The 21,648-nt window shown below is 42.6% G+C and overlaps 1 protein-coding gene across 1 annotated transcript; it reads left to right on the top strand. All coding sequences in view use genetic code 11, as the record gives it.

The window, feature by feature from the left end:
* Positions 1–12,091: 12,091 nt before the first annotated feature.
* Positions 12,092–21,006, top strand: EGR_06979 (hypothetical protein; the record flags this gene model as incomplete). The annotated part of the gene is made up of 3 exons (XM_024496228.1): positions 12,092–12,228; positions 12,958–13,095; positions 20,856–21,006. The coding sequence occupies 3 exons, from the start codon at positions 12,092–12,094 to the stop codon at positions 21,004–21,006; spliced, it is 426 nt and encodes a 141-aa protein (XP_024349345.1).
* Positions 21,007–21,648: the final 642 nt, after the last annotated feature.

Here is a 21,648-nt window from a genome sequence, read left to right as displayed (position 1 = left end):
TTCCCTCCTCGTGAAAAGGTGAAAGCATAGGATACAAAAGTACAACAATGTGCACTTAAAGTGCTTAAGCAACTGCGTTTCTGCTATTGGTCCGACTAAGACACCACGAGCAGCTGGCTTATTGATATCGATTTTTCCCCGTACACAATCAATACGACCTGTGAAGAAAACGATGACTCGAGAAGAGGAAATTTAATGTAGAAGCTGGAGGTTTGAGAGTTTGAGATGGAGGTGAAAGAGGAGGACTTGACAGGCAGCGAAAACAGGGACCGGTGAATCACATCCGTCTGACGATGGTGTTTACCCTGGTGGGAATCTCTACTCTGCGTCAACAACAGCATCAACATCGAAGGCAGAAGCGCGGGCTACCCCCTCCCCTTCTGGCTGGTTCGTTGGCCACCTCACAGTAAATAGAAGTGCAGCAAATCAACAGGTTTGAAAAAAACAGGACGTCCTGGTTTTAGGAAACTTTGCACCTCAAGTGACCTTGCTCGATCGAGGTGGAATCCTTTCTAGGGTATCCTAGAGGAATGAACCTCTCCATCCTTTCTGTAACAGACACAAAGGATCCCCTATTCCAGATGAAAGATTTGAAATCCCAATGTCTAAGTACTGACCAGTTTGGAATTAGATGGACATAAGTTATTTCCTTTCCCCCTCATTTTCCCTATTTTAAATTTTTCCGTCAACTGTAATGACTGGTCATGGGGGAGCAACTTTAATACAGGAAAGGCTGAACCATTCTTTCCTTTTTTTCTCTTTTTTATTGTTAACTTTAATTTACCCTTCCCCCAACCGTGCTTTTTTATTCCTTCAGTTATTTAATCCGCTTCCGACTTAATACAACACCTCCTTCGCCGTAGATTAGAATGCTCTTGGGTTTACGTTGTAAGAAAAAAATCCGCGTATTCCGTCAAGGTCATGTGGCATTGTTGGGGGGCCAAAAAGGAGAAATTACGAACAGTGCGTTCGCCTGATTGGAAGGACTCGGTAACACCGCTACTGATTGCCAGAACCTCAGTGATTGGTTTGGCAGCGATCCATGCATGCCTTTTATTTCGACAACCACGATGACAACCCTGCCTGCATTGGTGGGCTTTGGAGGGACAGAGAGGATGAGAAGTTTTATTGCGTCTTTCAGACGCGACATACCTCAAAGCGCTGACAGGACACGTCATCGGTTGTAGCGCAGTCGCGGGCTTAACTGCTCCTCTCTCCCCCTCTCCCCTCGTTACCTTTTAATCATTGTGCGAAATTTTTTTTCATGCCAAAATGTAGTAAAAAGGGCCGATTTTAATGGAAATCCCACTAAATTTATAACCCCTAAATCTTTTCACCACTTTTATTGATGGCTGTGTTGAGGCCCCATTTTCAAGTGGCTGGCCAATCGCTCCTGTCACCGGATGAATTACTGGGATTTTAGTTGTCTAAACTACTCAATTTTGTCATTCTCGATTACCGGTAGGAAAATATTAGCGCCAACAACTTTATATCCTCCAAGTGAGCTTTAACATCATCTTCTTTAATCCAAATCGGTAATTAGGAGGGCTGTACTTCCCCAAGAAGAAATACAAGCCAAGGATGCATTGTTTAGCCGTTTTTATTTGGAGCTAAGCAGATCGGTAATTTTGACCAAGTCGAGGTGGCGGCTCATCTCTTGATGATGCCCAAAGGAAAATGTACTACTTGAAGTGAGTTTCAAAATGATCCTCGGCAAAAAAAATTGATTTGTTTTTTTCTGTCTGGAAAAAGAAGGGATTATTCGTACGAATGAATGAATAATGAATTTGCAGGCAGAAAAAATTCCCACGAGCACAAAAACATCTCCGTGAATGCAAGAGTTAATTTAGGTTTATTTGTAAAGAAAAATATAAATGGAATCTGTAACGTAAAAATTGAGGGGTAGCGAGGCTTTTTTTCGACTGCATTTTACTTAGGATTTACTGTTTGAACGAAGGCAATTTTCTGATTGGCCCACCGTATTTATTACTTTAAAATCAATAACCAATAGAAAAATAGGACTAAAGGGTCGATTAACCTAGGAATTTTCCCATCGGTTGGCGGCAAAGTTACAGTATTTCCTCGATGTTTATCCCATATTTTTATAAAAATATTTGCACATTTTTCTATATTCTCTCAACATCAGAACAGAATGTCGGTGCTGTCGTGTTAGCTCCAAAAAGTGGCCTTAGATAAACTTGTCTGACTTTTTTATTTGAAAACAGTCTCAGAAGATTAAAAGTCCACAGCAGTTGACACAAAACTCAACTGTTGCGAAGGAAGACTCATCTACCTTGTGTCAAGATTCCCCACCTTCACCACCTTTGTTTACCGAGTAAATACTTGATTAGTAAACCCATAGATGATGAGGATGGGATTTTTTAACTAGTTGAGAGCCTTGATCTTGTAGCAGGTAGAAAATCAAGTCACAGCTTTCGAATCCACGTTTGCCAAGTTTGGCACACAATGACTAGGGGAAGAGGACTTTTTACCTAAACTCATATCCGCCCACACAAAGAAGGGTTGGAGCTATTTTAGGGTCTACCAAATTTAACTCCTCTCCCAAGAGCTGGCTATCTTTAATGCTGCCATTATCACCTTTCATAGATAATTCAGGACTTGATTTAAGTAGGCGCTCTCCATTTCTCGTCAGGGAATTGTCTTTCTTATTGGCTGAGAGGAAATCTCAATTTACAAGACGATGAGGATTAAAAAATGGGAAAAATTCCTACCGCATTGTATAATTGTTGCACTCCACTTAGCCAGAAGTTTTAACTATGTCTTCACCTCTGAATGTATTTTGAATAGTGACCTTAAGAAACGAACCATGCCATTCCCTTAAAATCACGTGTGACGATTGACAGGTAGTGTCAGTGGCCTTCCTTGATATGATCTTGAAGCCATATTTTTTAAAGGGAGGAAGTGGCTCATAGAAATGGGTGGTAAGAACAACTGATAGCATCTGAAACACCTATACATAGAGGACCTGTAGTCTAGCAGCTAGTTCCTGAGTCACATCTCCTCACTAAATTCATGTTTGTTGTCTGTTTTTTGGGTGTCCACCTCTCTGAGAGTTCCCCAAGCCCTAACCTTGAGAAATAGGATTTGAAGCGAAATTTGCCAAATGGCGCCAACAAAAGCCAGAAGGACTCCCACATGCGTGTGGGTGTGCGTACACAAAACGCCATTCTTTGTTTAACGTTCCACACACACGCACACACTAAAATCTCAAGGCTAGGAAGGTTTTTATGCCACTTTTTCCCTCTTCGTCTCCAGCCTGTGTTCTTGACTTAATGCTAGCCGGTGCCATACATTTTCTCGTCATCACCACCACGTAGTACCTTAACAATAGCCTCCCCCTCTCCACCACCTAATTTTTATGGATGTTAAAGCTGGATGGCTTCCATCTCAAGACCTAAAGAAATACCCTTATTAGGAAGCCTGACTGCCTTTGTTTCCTCAAGACACCTTTGTTATCACATTTTTGGGGATAATTATGACCTAAGTCCAATCGTTCCTGGTAGTATTTGATCGCCACATTACCGTAAGCTTGTCGGCTAAATAGCGCCATATTTTGCCCATTTCTTTTTAAGACTGTGATTTAGTTATCCTTCCATTCACTCAACAAGTAGAATTTTGACTTGTTTGATAGAGGGGGAAGGGGGATTCAGGAAATAAAAAGGCACGTCTATGTCATAAGTCCCGTTTGACTGGCTTTAAGTAATGGTTTTCGAAGTACGGTTTATTCTTCACTGTTCAATAAGGCACGAAGATGGAGGGATTGAGAGCTTGAAAGTGAAGAAATACTCTAAATGTACTATCACCAGAACTCTTGTGCTCTTCCCCTAAAACTATCTGGCCCAATTACTTAATGGAGGACTTTTTATTAAAGGTGCATTTATGTTGTCATTTAGGATCTGTGAGATATTTTTAGCAAAAGAGACAGCAGTATGCCTCAGGTAGCCATCTCCACGGTGTCCATTCCCTACCGTCACTTAAGACCATCTTTGCCTCTTTTCCAACTGTTCACCTCAAGAGCCGATTTGAATTTAGACATTTTAGAAAACCTGGTGAACAAATACTTTTTGACAGAGTTTGATTATTTAGGTAGTTGGACTGCAAGAACAAAAAGGGAGGCTTCGCATCAAAAACCGTTTACTTTTTACCCCTTCTCTTGAAGGCATCAAAGCACTCCAGATACGGCAAGATAGCGAATCCTCGCCAGATTAAGTCCTATTTGGAGCAGAAAATTTAATTGAAATATCCCTTCTCCAAGAAATAAAAAACAAATTAGATCCGCGGGGACACAACAAAGCTTAAGAAATGCGGCTGCACAGGTGGCCAGCCAAGTAGGCGCGTAATAAGGATTCTGAAGGGACGTAGAACTGCGCATGGAAGCACCATTAGAAGTATCTATTTAAGCATTTTATACTAAATTTTGAGTAAAAGAATAAATTTTACTGCAGTGTAGCACAGTTTTGGCCTTAAAAGACGCTTGCGCCCTGCATGGATGACTCATGCGCGCTAACGCATTATCGATCGTTATTGAATTATCGATTTCTCCTCGCCTAAGGCGAATGACACGATTTTATTGGCTAGGAGGTGCACTCTTAAATGGCTCTTCGCTGCATGCATCAATGTACAGAGTGAGACCCAAGGTTGGCAGGACCACCAGGAGGAAGAGAACAAAGGAAAAGCCTATTCGGTGTAGGAGGTGACTTGCGCCGTGCACATGGCGGCGTGTGATCTGTAAGGCCTGTCTCCAGACTTCGTCAGGGAGAAAAAGTACCGCAGCATTTTTTTTGACAACTTCGACGAAAACAAGACGTGACCTTGGGAGGCAGCCACAAGGGTCTGGGTCGCACGGCGCAGCCCTTATTGTTTACGTCAATTGTATCGCATACTTGTCATCACCAGCACTGGTCTGTGAGGGTTTCGCTTCTTTAAATTGGAAGCCCCGGCACCCAGGTGGTATGTTTTCCGTGTTATTGTAAACGCTTAAGCTTGGGTCCTTGATGTGAAGTCATGAATTTTAGTAGTTAGGAGTAAGTACACCTCGTTTGTCTACTCCCCCTACATGGATAAAGATAACATCGTGTCAAACACATGCAAGTCAATATAATTTGTGCACCTTAAGTTAAGTCAACAAGCACCATTGTGTCCGAAAGGGATGCTTAAAATCATGTGGTACTATCAAATCTCTTTCGATCTCTAGCTGTATTTCAGTTATTACTAAAAGAAAAAGAAGGGCCACACAACATGTTGGTGCATTTAGGAAGCTACTTTTTATACTTTTTAATAAGTATCACACGAACATTTACAAACTTCTCTCCACTCGACACAAAGTATGGGGTAAGGAAAACGGCTTTCAGCTACAACAATAACAACAACAACATTGATCTGCCTACTTGTACTAAGGAATGTTGAATTTGCCTTCAGTGCTGACTGCTCATATTTAACTACTCCAATTAGAAACTGATTCAAAACCATTCATTCCTCTGGCTTTAAAATAAGTGCTAGAATAACGCAGTTGTCATAATTGGTATTAATGTTTCCCTGATTGATTATTTTTGAATTTAAAAAGAACGTTTAGATTTTATTTAATCCCCTCACAGGTTGATATTTTTGCAAGTACAAAGTTCATGATAAAATGGCGGAAATATTATTCTCTCTTTTAATGGAAACTGGGACTGATCCGCCTCCTGTGATGACTTAAGGGTTTTTAAGGGTAAAATTTGTGCTTTTATGTCAAGTTTGAGCTTACAACAATTTACAACGCCTCTCTTGTTTAAAATTCGAAAGAAATTCGGGCAATTTTTTTAAAGAATTTTTAACGTACAAATGAATTTGCTCTATTACTCTTGCTTCCGATCTGACTGTTTGATATGCTTTTTAGAGGGACAAATTGAAAAATTGTAGTGCATTAGACATATTTCAATCAAGTCTTTTTAATATGTCTGCAGCTTCCCGAGTCTTTCCTGAAACCTAAAGGAGACATAATGTTATGGTAGAACATGGATTGTAGACGTAGAGAAGGACTGGGGAGCTTTTAGCATGGCCCGGAGGCCATTCCTCCCAGCGGAAGTACAAAGGCGTGGCCTTAACTGCTCGCAAAACCAAAACAAAGGGTTAAACAAACAGTTAAGGTAGTACATTGGCATCGAAAAGTGTTAATTATAGATGGTTTATTTTGAGTTAAGTGAGGGTCGTCCACATACCAAACTTTAGACGATCCAGGCCCCATTAAGCTCTTCATCCTCCTAAAGCCAAAGGAATGAAGTTGGATGAATGAAGGGAGTAAAGAAATTGGGACCTTTTCTATTTTAATAACAAAACACCATGAATAGTACTAAACCGGATTCGATTTCGCCACAGTACTCCATCAAAAGAAACACCTTCATGTAAATATTTTCTAAAACCTTCCCCTTTTTTCATAGAGATTTTGTGTCCAAATAAGTTGCGCAACATTTATTCCTTGCCAAATGATTTGCAAGGTTGTTTCAGGGGTGGAAACAATGCTTTCTAATACTTTGCATTAGATGGTAAACGTGATGCATGGATATTTTTTTTAAAATTTTACCCTTGTTGGCGGTGGTAACACATTTATTACAAGTTGTCAGATGGGCTTAAAATACATTTTTCCTCTATATTTTGTCCAGAATATTCCTGAAATGAAATTGTAAAGTCCCAAAATCTCCAGTTTTTGAACTCCGGCTATTAGATTGTACCTCAAAAGAATAAGAATTAGCCGAGTTTCGTTAAACTGGATCCTGGAAATGTAATGATTATTTTTAAACTAGTTCCCACCCATCGTTCTTTGATGTCATTGACCAACTCGTCATTTCCGAATCTCGTAACTGGCCACGAAGATTTAAAGAGCATGGATCGCTGGTTCAAAAGACACCGGAAATCAGGGATGTCAAGCAAGGTAAATTTTTTTTTTAAAGGTGAATGATTACCATCCCCAAGGAAACGTGGTTTCTTCACTTTGATCATGATGCAAAATCTTCATTTAAGTGTAGGTGCTTAAGTATTTTTATGGGCTGCTTGTGATTTCGCCTATTTTTGGTCGATGGAGGGCGCATTCAGTAGATTTAAATTAGTGCATGCTTTGTGCACCCTGAAGCCAAATGACCGAATCTTCCAGGCATCACGGTCCGAAGTCATTGTCAATTTGATCCACATAAAGGAAGAATGTTGTTTAGCACTTTATTAACCCTGGTTTTCAATTTCTTATGAAATCCAGATCTTGGAAGCCCTAGCGGTGAGCAACTAAAATACATCTCCCGGGTGAATGAAACTGAGGGGGGTGCTCCACACTCCTCTATTCTTCTATCCATTGGGTTCCCTATTTCTGGTATTGGCGTCGAATCTAGAATTGGACATATTACCTACGGTTACAGTTCTATGGCTTCAATGTACTTACATGACTTCTAGTCTTAATTAATTTGCGTAGCTTATCAGCCAGTAACTTTATGAACACTTTCCTTCTGGTCAGAATCAATAAAAAGTGAATTCTCATGCTTTTTCATCTGAGTATTAAGTAAGATAAAAGTGACTAGTTTTTAAAGGGCTTTGCTGATTACAGAAAGGAATCCTATTTCCAGAACGAGAAAAAATTTCACACAAAAAATTTGGCACCAAGGCTGAAGAATTCGTAGAAAGTACTGTAGAATTAAGATAAAAAAAAGTGACAAGAACTATTGACCAGAATTGACTTTAAAGGTCTGTGGGTGCGCAGGACCGAAGAATGCAATCCTTGAGTATCTTGAGCTCATGACGGATAAATTTTTTCTAGAATTTCCCTCCCGAAGACGTGATAACACACTACTGTGGGAAACTCCACAAATTAGTTTACTTCCTTACTCTATTTTTTTTTTATTGAACAATCCAACAGTCGCAATTTTTCAAATGTCAGCTGTCATGCTAACAATTTGAAAAGTGCCTCATTGATCGGCAAGTTTAAAGTCCAAAAATCGATAGTGCCGACCCTCACCACCCACACAAAATGCGCTTTATCCATTGGAAGAAACATTGACATTTCTGCTAATATGTAATTCAATTTAGTAAATGTTTGTTATTTTAGCATCCACATTTTAAGGAGAATGGATGCTCACAAATTCGTACACATGTTGCATAGGCCAGGATCTTATCTGTGCCTGTTCCATGCTTAACCCAAAATTTTTTTTTTCATTAATCTGTTTAAAGGAAGACCCCTCTCCTAAATATCCAAGTCATATCAAGCTTAGCTGATTTCCGAGGATAAGTTTGGAATCTGCCGTTTAACACTTCTTGATCTCGGGAAATCTTGAGGAATCCCGATGGTGAAATCTTTAACCCTATCGAAGTTGAGTGGAACTCAATTAAAATAGTGGTTATTTCACTACCCCAATGTTTTTTTTAAAATCATTAATAGTAATTTTTCCTTCCCCCCCCCCCCCCCCACGCATACTCGGGTACGCATTAGGGGACTAAGCATCTCCACGAATAAAGCTCTCTTCCACACAGTGCCTGATACAAAGCTGTATCTTAGAACTTTTCACCATTCAACCAGAATCAAAGTAAGGAGCGCACACCCGCATTTGAACCTCCCATGATGAACACCCAGGAGCATAGCCATTTAAATTAAAGGAGCCCAAACCCATTTGTTCCTTGAGGGATTGCAAAATTATGATGAGAAGTATCCCAAAATACCATTTTTTATTAAAACTTACAAAATACAGACCTCCGTATCAGAACACAGATTTTCCAAAAATCAAACCATTTTTAATGATCTCTAGGCCCACCTCTTAGGTAGAATACAAGTCTATTCATAAGCCTTTTTTGGTGAAAACGCCCTTAAGGAAAAAAATGATCGTAATTAAAACCACAAAATACTTTATTGTTAATCCAAAATTAAAAAAATCACGAAAAATATTTTAAAAAGTGGGAATACTCATACAGATGCAATGATTCCTCTTCTCCACTTACACCAAATCCGTTGTTGCAACTTGAGTTACTGGACACGCCTCAGCACAGTCCTAGAGAGAAAAATTAAATTGCAGCCAAAGAACGTGTCCGGTTGTTGCCTTCCAAATTCATCTGAAATGGACTGTCTGCGGTGGATCACGTCTAGGGGTCGAAAATTCAGTGTCTCTTTTGATCGTCTTTGAAACTAACAAAAAAGATAATTGAGAAGTCCAGAAAAAATTGGGAGACGCTTCTTTGCTACTAAAAACTAAGAATATTCTGCACAGAACCCAAATTAGCGTCGACTTCCTGTCTAAGTTGATTTCCACATCATTCGACTTTGGACTACCTGAGCAACTGCAAAAAAGGTAGCCGCATAAACTGCTTCAACTTCATCACAACAGCAAATCAACAAAAGCATAGGTTTGTGCATCCGCATTTCATTAGGCGTTGTGATAATAAAAATGATGTCAAAATTATTATTTTTACAAGGAAATTAAGAAGTTAAACATCAGAAATTAATCCAGCCAGACCCGCTGTGGACAGAAATAGATAGCATATGAATACTCGAGACAATCAACCTTTGAGGTTAAAGCCTGTTCGGCACCGATGTCTCGATTTAAAAGTAGGAGGATTGCAGTGTGGAAGAATTTCATCCTGGAAAATCACTATAAACCGCTTCAGGAGGGCACGCTTCCACTGCTGAAAGAAATATTGAGACGAATGCTGAAGTACCTTCACTTAAATTCACCCATACAATTATAAGAGCATGGTTTACTAATACAATCTTTAGTTTCTGCAAGGTGTTGCAAAATCTTTCCGCAGAGATGTCAGAGCATCTTCAGAAAGCGATCCGTCCACGTCCTCTACAGCATTAGTGGGCCAGCAAAACCTTGCACGTTCCTGTATTTAGGCTGAGATCCGTCAATCCCACGTCTTGCCAAGACCCGTCCAGGGGGAACCTAAGAATCAAGATGCTTTAAGTCCCCTGCCTTACTTGGGAAATGACTGCAATTTTGATTTAAACGCGCTCCTTGAACTCGATTACTGATTAAAACCGGCCTATAGGGAGAGGTGAAATGTCCCATGGGTGTTTCAAACACGTAGGACTTGCAACCCAAAGCACCACATGCATTGTCGACCCATTAAAACTTGCCTCTATGACTGATAACATTGAACTGAAGAAGAGTGGATACGATCATGGGAGGTCTGGTGCCATCATAGACTTCTACAAAATATAATATTTGTCATTTGAAAAATATAATGTTTTCCTGTGCCGGCAGCCCGAGTGGCAAAGAACTTAGATGAAATCAACTTTGAAGGTATTTGCAAACTGGTTCTACAACTGTTTTTTCCTATCCGAATGTGCACCTCCTAGTAAGATTTATTTGTTGAATGAATTGATACAATGCCGGGACTAACGTATATACACCTGTGTGAGTGACGGGGGGTACTGCTTCGACTTTATCAGCAGCCTTCTACCAGACTTTAAATTTTGATTTTGCATTTTTTAATGTTTTTTTTTGTATGGATAAAACGCTTTTACGTGGGGATTTGCTGAAACAGGGCCAGTGTTCCTCCCAGAAATGCTAGCCTTTTGGGACAAATACATCATTAAGCAGACATTTTAACTAAAAATATTCGCTTTCTGTAGGAATTAATCCAAAGCATGCATATCACTTGCATCTTTGCAAATATACTACGCATGAGACAGCTATTCTTCAAATGCACTCCATGGGCAGTGATATATAATGCCCAAACATGAGCCCGGCAGATCCATTAACCAGGTATGTGGGTCGCTGAGGCTGCACGGTTTGTGGGTTTTCGGATGATTAGTAATTCGCCACCGCCCTCGCAATAACCAATTTTACTCGGGACAGGTACCGGCTTGACTCAAGAGTCATAGCTATTACTACTATGTTGCCCTTTGCCTCTTCTAGAGAGCTGCGGTTGCACCTATACGTATTTTCTACACGAGATTAATACATTTTCCCAAAATTTTGCTGGACTATCAATGTTTTTCTTCCTTATGGGACCAAAATCATGTCTGATCTGGTAATGGGTCCTCTGAGGGCATCAACAGTTGCCTTCATTTGCAGCTGCAGTGCGTGCATAAACTCGATAGCATAATTCGCAAGATGAGGAATGGATTTACAGTGTTTTTACCTTATGCAGGGTATACGCCTCTCGAAACAGTAAAAATCGCTCAAAAAACCGTCACAACAAATGCAAGGAAGTGTCAAATGCAGGAGTATTTATTAATTCCGGTTTCGGGGAAAAGAGAATGGCCGATGTGGTACTCTTGCGCAGTCGTTGAAGTGGCTACTTTTGGATCGTATCCCATAGATTTGGGAAGATCGGCCTACCTTGGAATGTTTGCGAGGCTGCATAACACAAGAAGGATCCATAGTGAGTCAGTTTTGATTTTTTCCAGCAAAGGGCACTAAGCCCAACTGGTCATATTTGAGTCTCTGCCAGCGTCAGCTGTATTTTTATACGAATATCACCTCTCATTATTGTCTCAAAAGCAATAATTTTGTGAAAAATATGAACAGGACTAGGATACATTTTTTTGCAAAGCGACTCTCACGTCACTAATCCCCAATCCAATTTTGATTGTTGATTTTTATTCATCACTTCTTTGACTTATGAATTGAGAATTCAAAAACAGGAGTTTACGCGTTTTGGCATAGGTTTTGGGCTCAAATAAACCCCATTCTGCAAAAGCTGGAACTATGCCTTCCTCCTTAAAGGTTTGATACTTATCCCTTCTCCTATCCCTTAATTACTGTTCGCCTTTTCCCTGTTGAAAAAATGGGCCTTCTGGAATGAATTTGTATACATATTCGACATGGTTGATGAAGGGAACATCCCATGGGTACCACAGTTATTTTCCCGAGCGGCAAAACCTCCGGAATAAGTCCTCTTTTTGGAGACGTTGATCTCTAAGGCAAAAATAGGGATGTTTCAGACCCTAAATTACGCACAAATTGGGACGATTTCTATTCTAAAACCCAAGAAAGGAGTTCTGCCAAAGCATCGTTTTATTTCTTAAATATAGTGACGCAGTTAGCCTGATACTCTGCCTGGAAGGCACAGACCCCACGCCGCTTTATCAGGGGTAGAGCGATCATATGACGAGATGTTTCTTCCTCGTGTAGGTGGTGAACTCAACTTATTTTCGATCCCTCTTACTTGGAATTCAGATCGGAAAAAATTTACTCAAACCAAATTTGTATTTGAAGTTAGTTCACTGTCACTAACACAATTTCTTTTTAAGTAAAATGAACCCTTTGCCGACTGGCTACAGCACAATTAGGATTGGAATCGGAGAACTGTTCCTAGCATTGCGGTTGTTCGTTTCTCAAGTGCGTCTTACTTCTTCCGGTTTATGGCACTTGTTGTCTTGGTCTGGTCCCATGCTTGTTGTTGCTTCAGCTCCACGAAAGTTGGTTCTATTGTTGCTGTAGACGACTAGGACATCCTCACTTTCCAAGGAACCTTGAGAATGCTGTCAAGGGGTGGTCGGTATCTAAGGTATGGGCTTTCTCCTAACGAACTGTCCTCATACACGACTAAGCAAAGATACATCCATGGTGTTTCTGCAATCCTCTACCACAATCCACCAGCAGGTGTCCGAAGTAGTCCACACCAGCATCAATGAAGGAGTGTTCAATGGGCAGCATCCGATTCTCAGAAAATGATGCCCTATTCTGACCACTGTAATGGGAGTGCTAACGTCTGTCCTGCAAACGCCCTTTCAGTACACAACTGTTGCTACAAGCCCCGGATGCAAAATGCGATTTGCCTTTAGTGGTGCCACGCATGACATGACCTGGAGTAATGAACAAGTGGATCTCACGCGACTATCGACGAGTCGTATATAGAATCCAGCACTATACCGACTTTTGGTGCAACACTAAATGCTTGAAGTTCGGTTGTCACTAATGGCTTCCAATCCCTAGGTCTTTGGCAACGCACAACCTTCATGTTCTATATTTTTCGTAGTTCTCAAAGGCAATCATGGCAACAGATAATCTCATCACGCGCCATCTCATCATCTCAATTGATTTCACCCAAGACAGATCTTATGAAAGCACACTTGAAACTAATAGTCCCAAAGGGTCCCTTCCTTATCGTGGACAGGTAAGGCGAAAGTTATCAGCTCAATACCTGAAGTCCATTGGGTTCCCAAAGTCTTTCTTTCTCCTTAAGGGGGGCTACTGTTGCCTGCTAGGTAGGTTGAAACAAATGTGCTTCTCTTAGGGCTTCGCCTACCTATTCAACCTCTTTAACAGAGCACAGGCCCATGACACAATCAAAGAAATAGAAATCTCGTTTTGCTGGGTCGATTACTCTGCTACCACTCTCAGACGCTTAATGTTTTGTTTTAAGGCCAGGCTTGGGACTGAAGCGCAAACGCCGATGTAGACGATACTGGGATCCAAAGCCTCTGTTCTAGTGGATCTTTTACTAGGTAGAGATCATCTGGTCTACCTCGTAGTTGTTCTAGGTTGCTTGGTTGCTTGGAATGTCAGAACAAATTGGAACGCGAATCTCACTGGCCTTCATGAGTGGTTATGCAGTTTGGAATGTGGGTGGGTCATCAACTTTTGCTTTGGTGGGGCGCTAATAGATCGAGGCCGACCCACTGCAATGCTTACCCTCGTGTTTTAGGGCATCAAGTTGAACCTCAGATGGGTTCACATGGTGGCTCCATCAATGGATACATTAGCAGTGAGTGGCGAGTCAACGGTATGGAGACCTAACTTTACTGCCGATGGAACATCGAACAACTTTTAGTAGGGGTCGCTCTCCTTGGAGGCGCTGGCTACCACCACGCCAAGTATAGCGCAAACGCTAATCAGTAGGGTTGTTAAGGCCATTTAGCAAATGAAGGTTTAGGCTTAGAAAGGTGTTACTCGTGCGACGCCGTTAGAGGACTTAGGGATTTGAGGGTCTCCTTTGAGCAGTTGTTCCGATACGGGATGGTGAGGTGCTGTCTACTATAAAAAAGGTCAAATTGCGCGGTAATCTTTTACTTCATTGTCGGGTCATGGGGAGGGGTAGCACAGTAAGGATGTTCCAACGCCCTCGTACTTCGAGAGAATCACCACTTGGAAGCTTGGACATCAACCGAGACGGTGAAATTTTTGCGACAAAGTCTGGGGCGGAGGTGAGCTTTGTCTGGATCCGTTTGATAGAATCTATCAGGCTACTGGAGCTGGGGGCGGCTGCTGCTTTCTTGGGGTTGGGTAGATCCCGTTCTTGACCCTTAATTGTGCAGTGCAAGCTGAATTGACAACGGTGCCAAGGGAAGTAGGTTTGCACCTATTCGAAACGTCTACTCTGAGGTTGATGTGGCGGTCTCCGGCTGATGACGCTCATGATCCTATGCACCTCTTGATCAGACTGGTGTTTGGAGTTATTTCAAAGTGGTCGCTTGAGCTTCAATTCATCGTGTCAGGGGAGTTAGGGATCAACTCATCTAGCAACCTTTCAATTCAGATTTTAATAATGGTGTGGTACTTCGAAGCGGGGTTCTGGAGTCCGAGGCGTTTTTGCAAACTTTTCAAGGGTCTGTTTTGAGACATCTCGTAGAGAGTTAGGTGTCGTTGGGGACAGCAAGCTTATGTGGTTTTGGACAGTATCGAGCTGATCACAGTCGTGGAGGCTTTGGAGAGCTAGTTCGTGTCATTGGATTTATCCAAGTTCCCGTCTTCTTGAATTTACTGCAACGTCGTCTTGTGTGATGCGTTTCATAGCATCGGCCTCTAACCAGTGGTTCCTCCTTATTTGAGTTCGCCTTTTGAGTTCTAGCGTTTCTTTTAGAATTAGGGCAGCGAATTTAGCGGTTTTGGATTTTCAAATTTTCCCCTTACCGTTAGTAATGCAGAGGTGCCGGGGACGAAGGTAATGGGCCACAATAATATTAAACCAATTGACAGCTGTGGTACCACCTCAATCTTGCTAGCTTAAATGCATGACGAGGGCGGAACACGGAACCGGTACAGCGAAACAAGTCAAGCGTGGAACCGTGTTTGATTTGTCCCGTTTAGTCAGGTGGACGACCGGTTTTGCAGAGGAGTGGCAGCAACGACAATGTTGGGGTGGGCGAGTGCTGGTCGGTGACTCAAAACGGAAGCGGTGGAGGCCCTGTGCGTGAAACCTAGCAACGGATGCAACTACTACTTAAATAAGGGTCGTAAAACTTAAAAAAGGCGAACTCCGGCAGGGGGGACAAAGCAACACCAAGTGGGTAATAATTGCTGTTGGTAATTAACAGGATGTTTGTCTTCGATAACTGACGCACGATTTGTATCTAAGCGTGCCATGGCGGTGCAGCACGACACCGGGCACTCCCCGTGGAGTTGGCAAAGACAGCAGTAACCAACAACGGTAAACAATCCCACAAGCACGTCTCAAGCGTAAATATCCGCTACCTTCGAGCCGTACTACTACCATTACCACCATGTCGGGTGGTGTTCCACAAATCGGACATGCCGACAACTTCCGTTTGTTGGTGATGGTGGTCTGACGCCCACCGATACTCCATGTCGCCACAGTGGCATGGTTTTCGGACGTCCAACCGCTCTGCAAGGCCACCTTTCCGGTTTGGATCTTGACTTTCTTCACTTTAAGTAGACCACTATTGCTAGTCACGTTGTGGAATAGGCCTTCAAAAGTGGTAGCATAATGCATCAGGTGGAGTGGTACTTTTGACCTACTGTACTGTAGCGTCCTGAAACTTCTCTGAAGACGAAAGAAGACATAACGGTTAGGCAAAAAATGCATTTTCGACATATGGTGGGGCTGAAAGGGCGGCTACTGACTAGCTGGAGGCCATGCCACTAAACGGGAGTAAAAAAGCGGAGCCTTAAGTGCCTGTGAAACCAAAATAAGGAGGTAAACAATCAAAGTATATCATAGCTCCCCTCTTCTTTTGAGCGTTGCCCTAGCACTACCCTTGGGTATTTTTCCGTGTCGGCCATCATAACGTGGTCTGTGTTGTGCGAAAAAACATTCGCCATCCAACCGTGCCAGCCATCAAATTTGTGTGCAATAGAGAAGCTACTTGGCCGTGACATTACTGATACCTCTTGGCAATCCCATTCCGATCTGGAGTTTCGTCCCATTTTGGAACCGCATTGGGGAGGGGAGGGGAGGGTGCTGACCGCCTTGCGTGTCCATCGCTAGTCGTGATAAACCCATATTAAAAAAGTCATTTGATAAGAGATGAGGTTTAAAAGGGGCTAACACGGATAGTGCTCTGCATCTATCCCTCATTGCAACTTTGTCTCTACTTCACTGCTCCCCAGTCATACTATCTGGGCTCTATCCAGATAGTAGGGAGGTGGAGGAGGTACCGCGTGTTCACCTCCCTTACATCTTTTCCTGGTACTGCAGGCAACTCCGTAACAAACTTATCCAGATCGATCACGGACAAGGCCAGCGCAATTTCAATTATTAATAGCGTCCCTGTAGAATAGGGGATCGGGGCAATTGCTTTAGTAGACGTCATTTTCAAACCTTCCTTTAGAAAAGTCGACACAGATTCTCTCCTGCGCGGCCTATGCTCTTCTGCCACGTGAAGGTTTAGCATTGAGTGATGAAAATCAAGATTGCTGTCCTTTGGGATCGGGTTTGGTTTCCGAGGCCACCGGTGTAGCCCCTTCGATTCTTCCCTGAAGACGAAAGAAGCCATAATACTAGGGTAGAACATGTGTTACTGACATACAGGAGGGCTGGGGGAGACTACTGGCACGGCCCAAAGGCCATTCTGCCCAGCAAAAGTACAAAGGCGGAGCTTTAAGCACCCTTGAAACCAAAACTGAGAGTCAAGCAAAAAGTCAAAGAATTACAGTACAACAACGGGTTTAGTGATTTGCACTTTTCGAGCCCCCATTTTAATCTGCCCGCTGCCCCATCCCGGTAACCACACCGGCATTTTATCTCCAGCCAGCATAAATGAAATGTACTAACGTAGCCTTGATTGTAAAGTGAAAAAAGAATTTAAGGTGGCCGGCTGTTCCCGATAGGCCGTGGATTTCGGTGAGAACAAACTGTTGCTCTCCCACATTGCGAAGAGGCATCAGTTCACATACTTTGCCGAAACGAAGCAATTAATTCGTACTTTGGATTCTCCTCTCCCCTCAATCTAATCCATATGCAAGTGTGACCGCATTGGGATGGTGGTGGGGCAAGGTTTCATAAAATCACTTTCATCCACGTAAAAGCCTCCCTTGTTTTTTGCCAGAACCCCTACTCTGGCTGCGCTGAAGACAATTTAGGTGAGGTAGAAAACCACTAGAAAGTATGCATGTGACAGGGTTGAGGAGGCTTGGATAAGGAGGCTGAGGCGAAACTTGTGGTTTGATTCAAGGTGGTGGATCGTGTGACAGTTGTTCAACCGTGGATACTGGCGTTCCAGATTTCATTAAAGTGAGGAACAAAAGTGAAATTTAGATTTAACCACACTTATTTTATTCTCGGATTAAATTCTACTGGTGGAGGTTGTGTTTAGTGCACGAGGTAAGGCCTGCACAGAAAAACGAAGTTGCACTACAAACACATAAAATCAGGTCACTTAAGGGGCCTAAAAGTACGCCTATTACAGCCTCGCGAATTAGTTGGGCTATCAGGGGATGTTATCAGCGGAGTGGACATGCCTAATTCGATTAACAGAATCCACGTGACCCCGGTCTGAACAACGCAATCGAGCTTAATGAAGATGGCAAGATGCCCACACATGCTCCTCGGAGTATCCATTGCCCCATTCGCCCCACCTTCCATCATCCGTAGTGGACGGTGTTTGTGCTCCACCAGTCCAAGTTAGCGTCCGCTTTGACTCCATGCCAAGTCCATGTCACAAAGCATTGAATATACAGAGATACGGAAATATGGCAATTTCGGTTTATGCGTCTTGCAAATTCACGACGAGCGTTTAATTGGAAAAGAAGGTCACAAGTGAGATGGGACCCGGTTGCGCTTAGAGATTTTCTCGGCCGACAAATGCTGAGACAGCATCAGTGATAACCAATGGGTGGATTAGAGGTTTCCACCCGGAAGCTCCGCATTATCATCTGCCTTCTGTGGATTTCTGCCTGCAGAACTCGCCTCCCACTTTATGCACTCCAAATCCACGGACGCCTCCTTTTTTTTGACACCACCTTGTGACGACAACAAATACCCAGGCAAGTCAGTAGTTGGATTTTATCATTTCCGTTGCACTTTTGGTATTTGGTTAATCAAAAGGGGGCTTTTTTAGGGGTAATCAAGGTACCCTTTTTTGGATCAGCATAGTTCAACTTTTGGAACCAGCAACAACTGTTTGTTAACTGTTAGAGCTCGCAATTGAACACATCAACTTGGTTGGATTTCTGAGTCTGAACAGCAGGCTACTCACCTATTCTCTCTCGCAGCACATGACTTGCTCAAAATTGGAGCATTGGCTAGGCCTCCTGCCAAGATCGCTTGTGGAAGGGGGGGGCGGGGAGGGGGGAGAGAAGAGGGCAGAGGACTAAATGACTGACGCTAGGCGCACATAGACCTTTAGTTGTGGCTAGCGCCAGCCATGACGTGGTGGTCTCCAGGCCGTGTTGTTTACACTGTGCGCCTGCTTTTACCTCTGTCGCCACCTTTGTCGTCGTTGTCGCGACGACCCCATGATAGCCTCTAACCGCGCGCACAGGGGAGATGATAGTGACAAGCGGTTTGTTTCATCATGCATCACAGGGTGGCGGGCTTGTTGATACATGAATGTGCGACCTCTCATCGTACTAGTATTGGTAATAACTTGTTTCTCAGGAGGCCTTACTTGAGTGGTGGTATTTGGTGATGCACGGATGCTGATACCTGGGGTAGCGGTTTCGACCTACCCCAGCCTTGATATTGAAGGTTTAAATTAATTTTCTCTCCGTAGTAGTAGATAAAAACATTCGAACTCTCATCACTTTTGCCATATTAAACAGACAACAGTATTATCGCCTCTTAAATTGAGGTGTTGGATACAGGTGCTAGGTATCGGATTGATGATATAGAGGAATCAACGGTGCAGAATGAGGCGGATCTGTGAGTTGCGCAACGTGAAACCAGAGTTCAGCAGCTTCATTACTTCTAGAGACCCTACAATGCCGGTAAAGTCGATTCGTGGCGGTGTGGGTGATGGGTTGTTGTTTTTTTGGGTAGATTCCACGGCCTTAAAAATGCCCCAATAGATCGGGTACTTAATGGGTCCCATCAAATTAAAACCCATGATGAGGTCACAAAGGATGTACTTATGGGAGAAGTGATCCTAAAGTTGTAATAACGACTTTGTCAGTTGGGAGAGGCATGAAATGCGCGCGGTGGAAACCAAATTTACGAGAGTATAACATTAACTATGGACAGTCATCCCCCCATAGGATATGCTCGCCCATCTCAAAAGTGTCAATCCTTCTTCGGTGTTGGCTACAACCAGGAAGAATTCCTTACCCCAGCTTTTGGTTGAGCACAGTATGCTTTCAGCGTAGGAAACCCAACTTATGTAGATATTTCATTCAACGCGTTTCATCATGCCGCAGGAGGCACGCCTGTTTAAACTTGAGAAGACGGCCTCTCTATACTTGTGGTGATGCTAGCACGAGACAATGAAACCAGGCTCATAGCTGTAGGCATTAGGTGCGTAGTTTAGAGACTTAAAAGCGGTAGTCTACCTTCGTGATAAGGCCAACTTTGTGTTGAATCAAAGGGCATTACATTGCACATACATTGACAGCAGCGATACGTTTAATTTATGCGTTGAATGAATGGACTAAGAGTACATCTGGTATTTGATAATGCCTCAACGGAATAGTCTTATCGGTAGTTGAAATAGCTACTCTAATGTACTGGAAAGTGGCTACCACCAATTAAACTGATCTCTCATCCCCAGGAGCGGGCCAAACGAGTTTAAATGGACGGCGTTAAACCCACAGGCACAGCTCATTTGCCAGGACTAATCATGCGTGACATTGCGGTGGGTTTAGTGACATCTGACTTGGCAACCTCTTGATATACCACTAGCGGTCTTGCCGACTACACAAAAGGCTCTAGGTTGGGTTGCCTGTAAGGTGAAGTCAAACCCGTGATAATATCACTCTCCCCATCAAGTTTCACATCTTTCCATTGCTGTAAACGGTACCAATGTCTCCACAAGAGACTACTTTTGAGGTGAGTAGAATGACGGTAGACAAATTGTGTTTGTCACATATGAGGTATGTCCATGCCTGTGAATGGGTGTCCCTACGGCATTACCAAAGGTATGAAAGCTGTCACTTACAGGAGGAAAGTGTGGAGGCATTTCAGAATATATGAATGAAGAGAGTAGAACTAGTCTGAATTCTGGAAGGTGCTGGTGATTGGACTATTACTTGTGGTCTACGTGTTGGTACCTGCATTGGAAGGGTTGGGGAGGCGGGTGGGGGGCAACTGCGGAGGTGAGTATATCAAAGTCTTGGCGACGTCGACAGATGAGACTCCAACATTTAGATCATGAGCTACGTGGATGATTTATGCAGTGGGTTGAAACAGGCTGAATTCTGGAAACTATCGTTTGTCGGACAAATTTGTTTGATGTTGGTGTCTGGTTGTCTTTCCTCACTGCCTCCAAGTTACGAAAATAAGTTGGCAATTTGCCAAACAACTCATAAAGGTATTCAATTTTAGGTACCAGTTTACCGAACGAATATAGTTGGTTAATCAGAGGGTGAGTACTTGGAGAAAAATTCTTATCAAGTCCATCGCTTGGTTGTCGGTGAGACAGCAAATTTATTTGCCCTGTCGACTCTATGCATTGCATAATTTGGTTTCATCCAAAAAGATGCATATTTCCACAGCTCAGCAATCAAGTTCACTTGAACGCATCTGAATATTGATGCATTTTGAAGTTTCAACTCACCAGTGTTGGAGTATTCCAAAAGTGACAACTTCATATGTCGATTAAATGGCGACAGAGCTTCCCGAATTCACTACATTATCAAATTTGTTTTGTGTCTTTGTCCAGCTTTAGAAGGAACGATTAAATTCTTAGCTTTATAAATTGTTTTGAAAAAATGATTCGGAGCAATATTAGGTGTAAACAGTCAACAATTAGACGGGTGCTTCTTGCCTAAATTACCGATTTCCGAGGTGCCGTTTTATTTACAAATTGAGAACGCCCAAAACGGCAACATTTTTAATAACAGGTGATTGTGTCACTAAATGAACTTAAATTAGCACATGTAATAAGCTGCGGTGACGGTGAATTTTGCACCGATTTTGGTCATGTGCCGTTGATCGAATAGAGTGTACATCAGGATTGTACCCGGGGTCACGACAACCGCGGTCAGGCCAAAATGCACAGAGGTTATAGTTACATGGGTCCAGCACTTTTGCACACAAACAAGAGCTAATTTTGAAAAAAAAGTGATTATTTGTTCTGTACAAGAGTTATATGAATTTATAGCCAAGTGAGTTGCATCACTGTGGCAGAGGATTTGCTGTTAGCAGCCCAACATATTAGTACGTCAGTAATAAAGGTGACTTCGGCCTCTCCTTCCTTCACACTTATTCCGCGATGACTTTATTAGTTAAGTTAGGTGTTTTCATCAAGGAGCTTAAAAACGTCTAACATGACATTAGAATTGTGAGATGCTACAGAAAGAGGAGATGTAGTGAGTCGATTGGAAATTGGATCCAACA

This window comes from Echinococcus granulosus, assembly GCF_000524195.1.
Source record: "Echinococcus granulosus chromosome Unknown EG_S00067, whole genome shotgun sequence".
Taxonomy (NCBI): domain Eukaryota; kingdom Metazoa; phylum Platyhelminthes; class Cestoda; order Cyclophyllidea; family Taeniidae; genus Echinococcus; species Echinococcus granulosus.
This window is presented reverse-complemented; position numbering and strand designations above follow the sequence as displayed.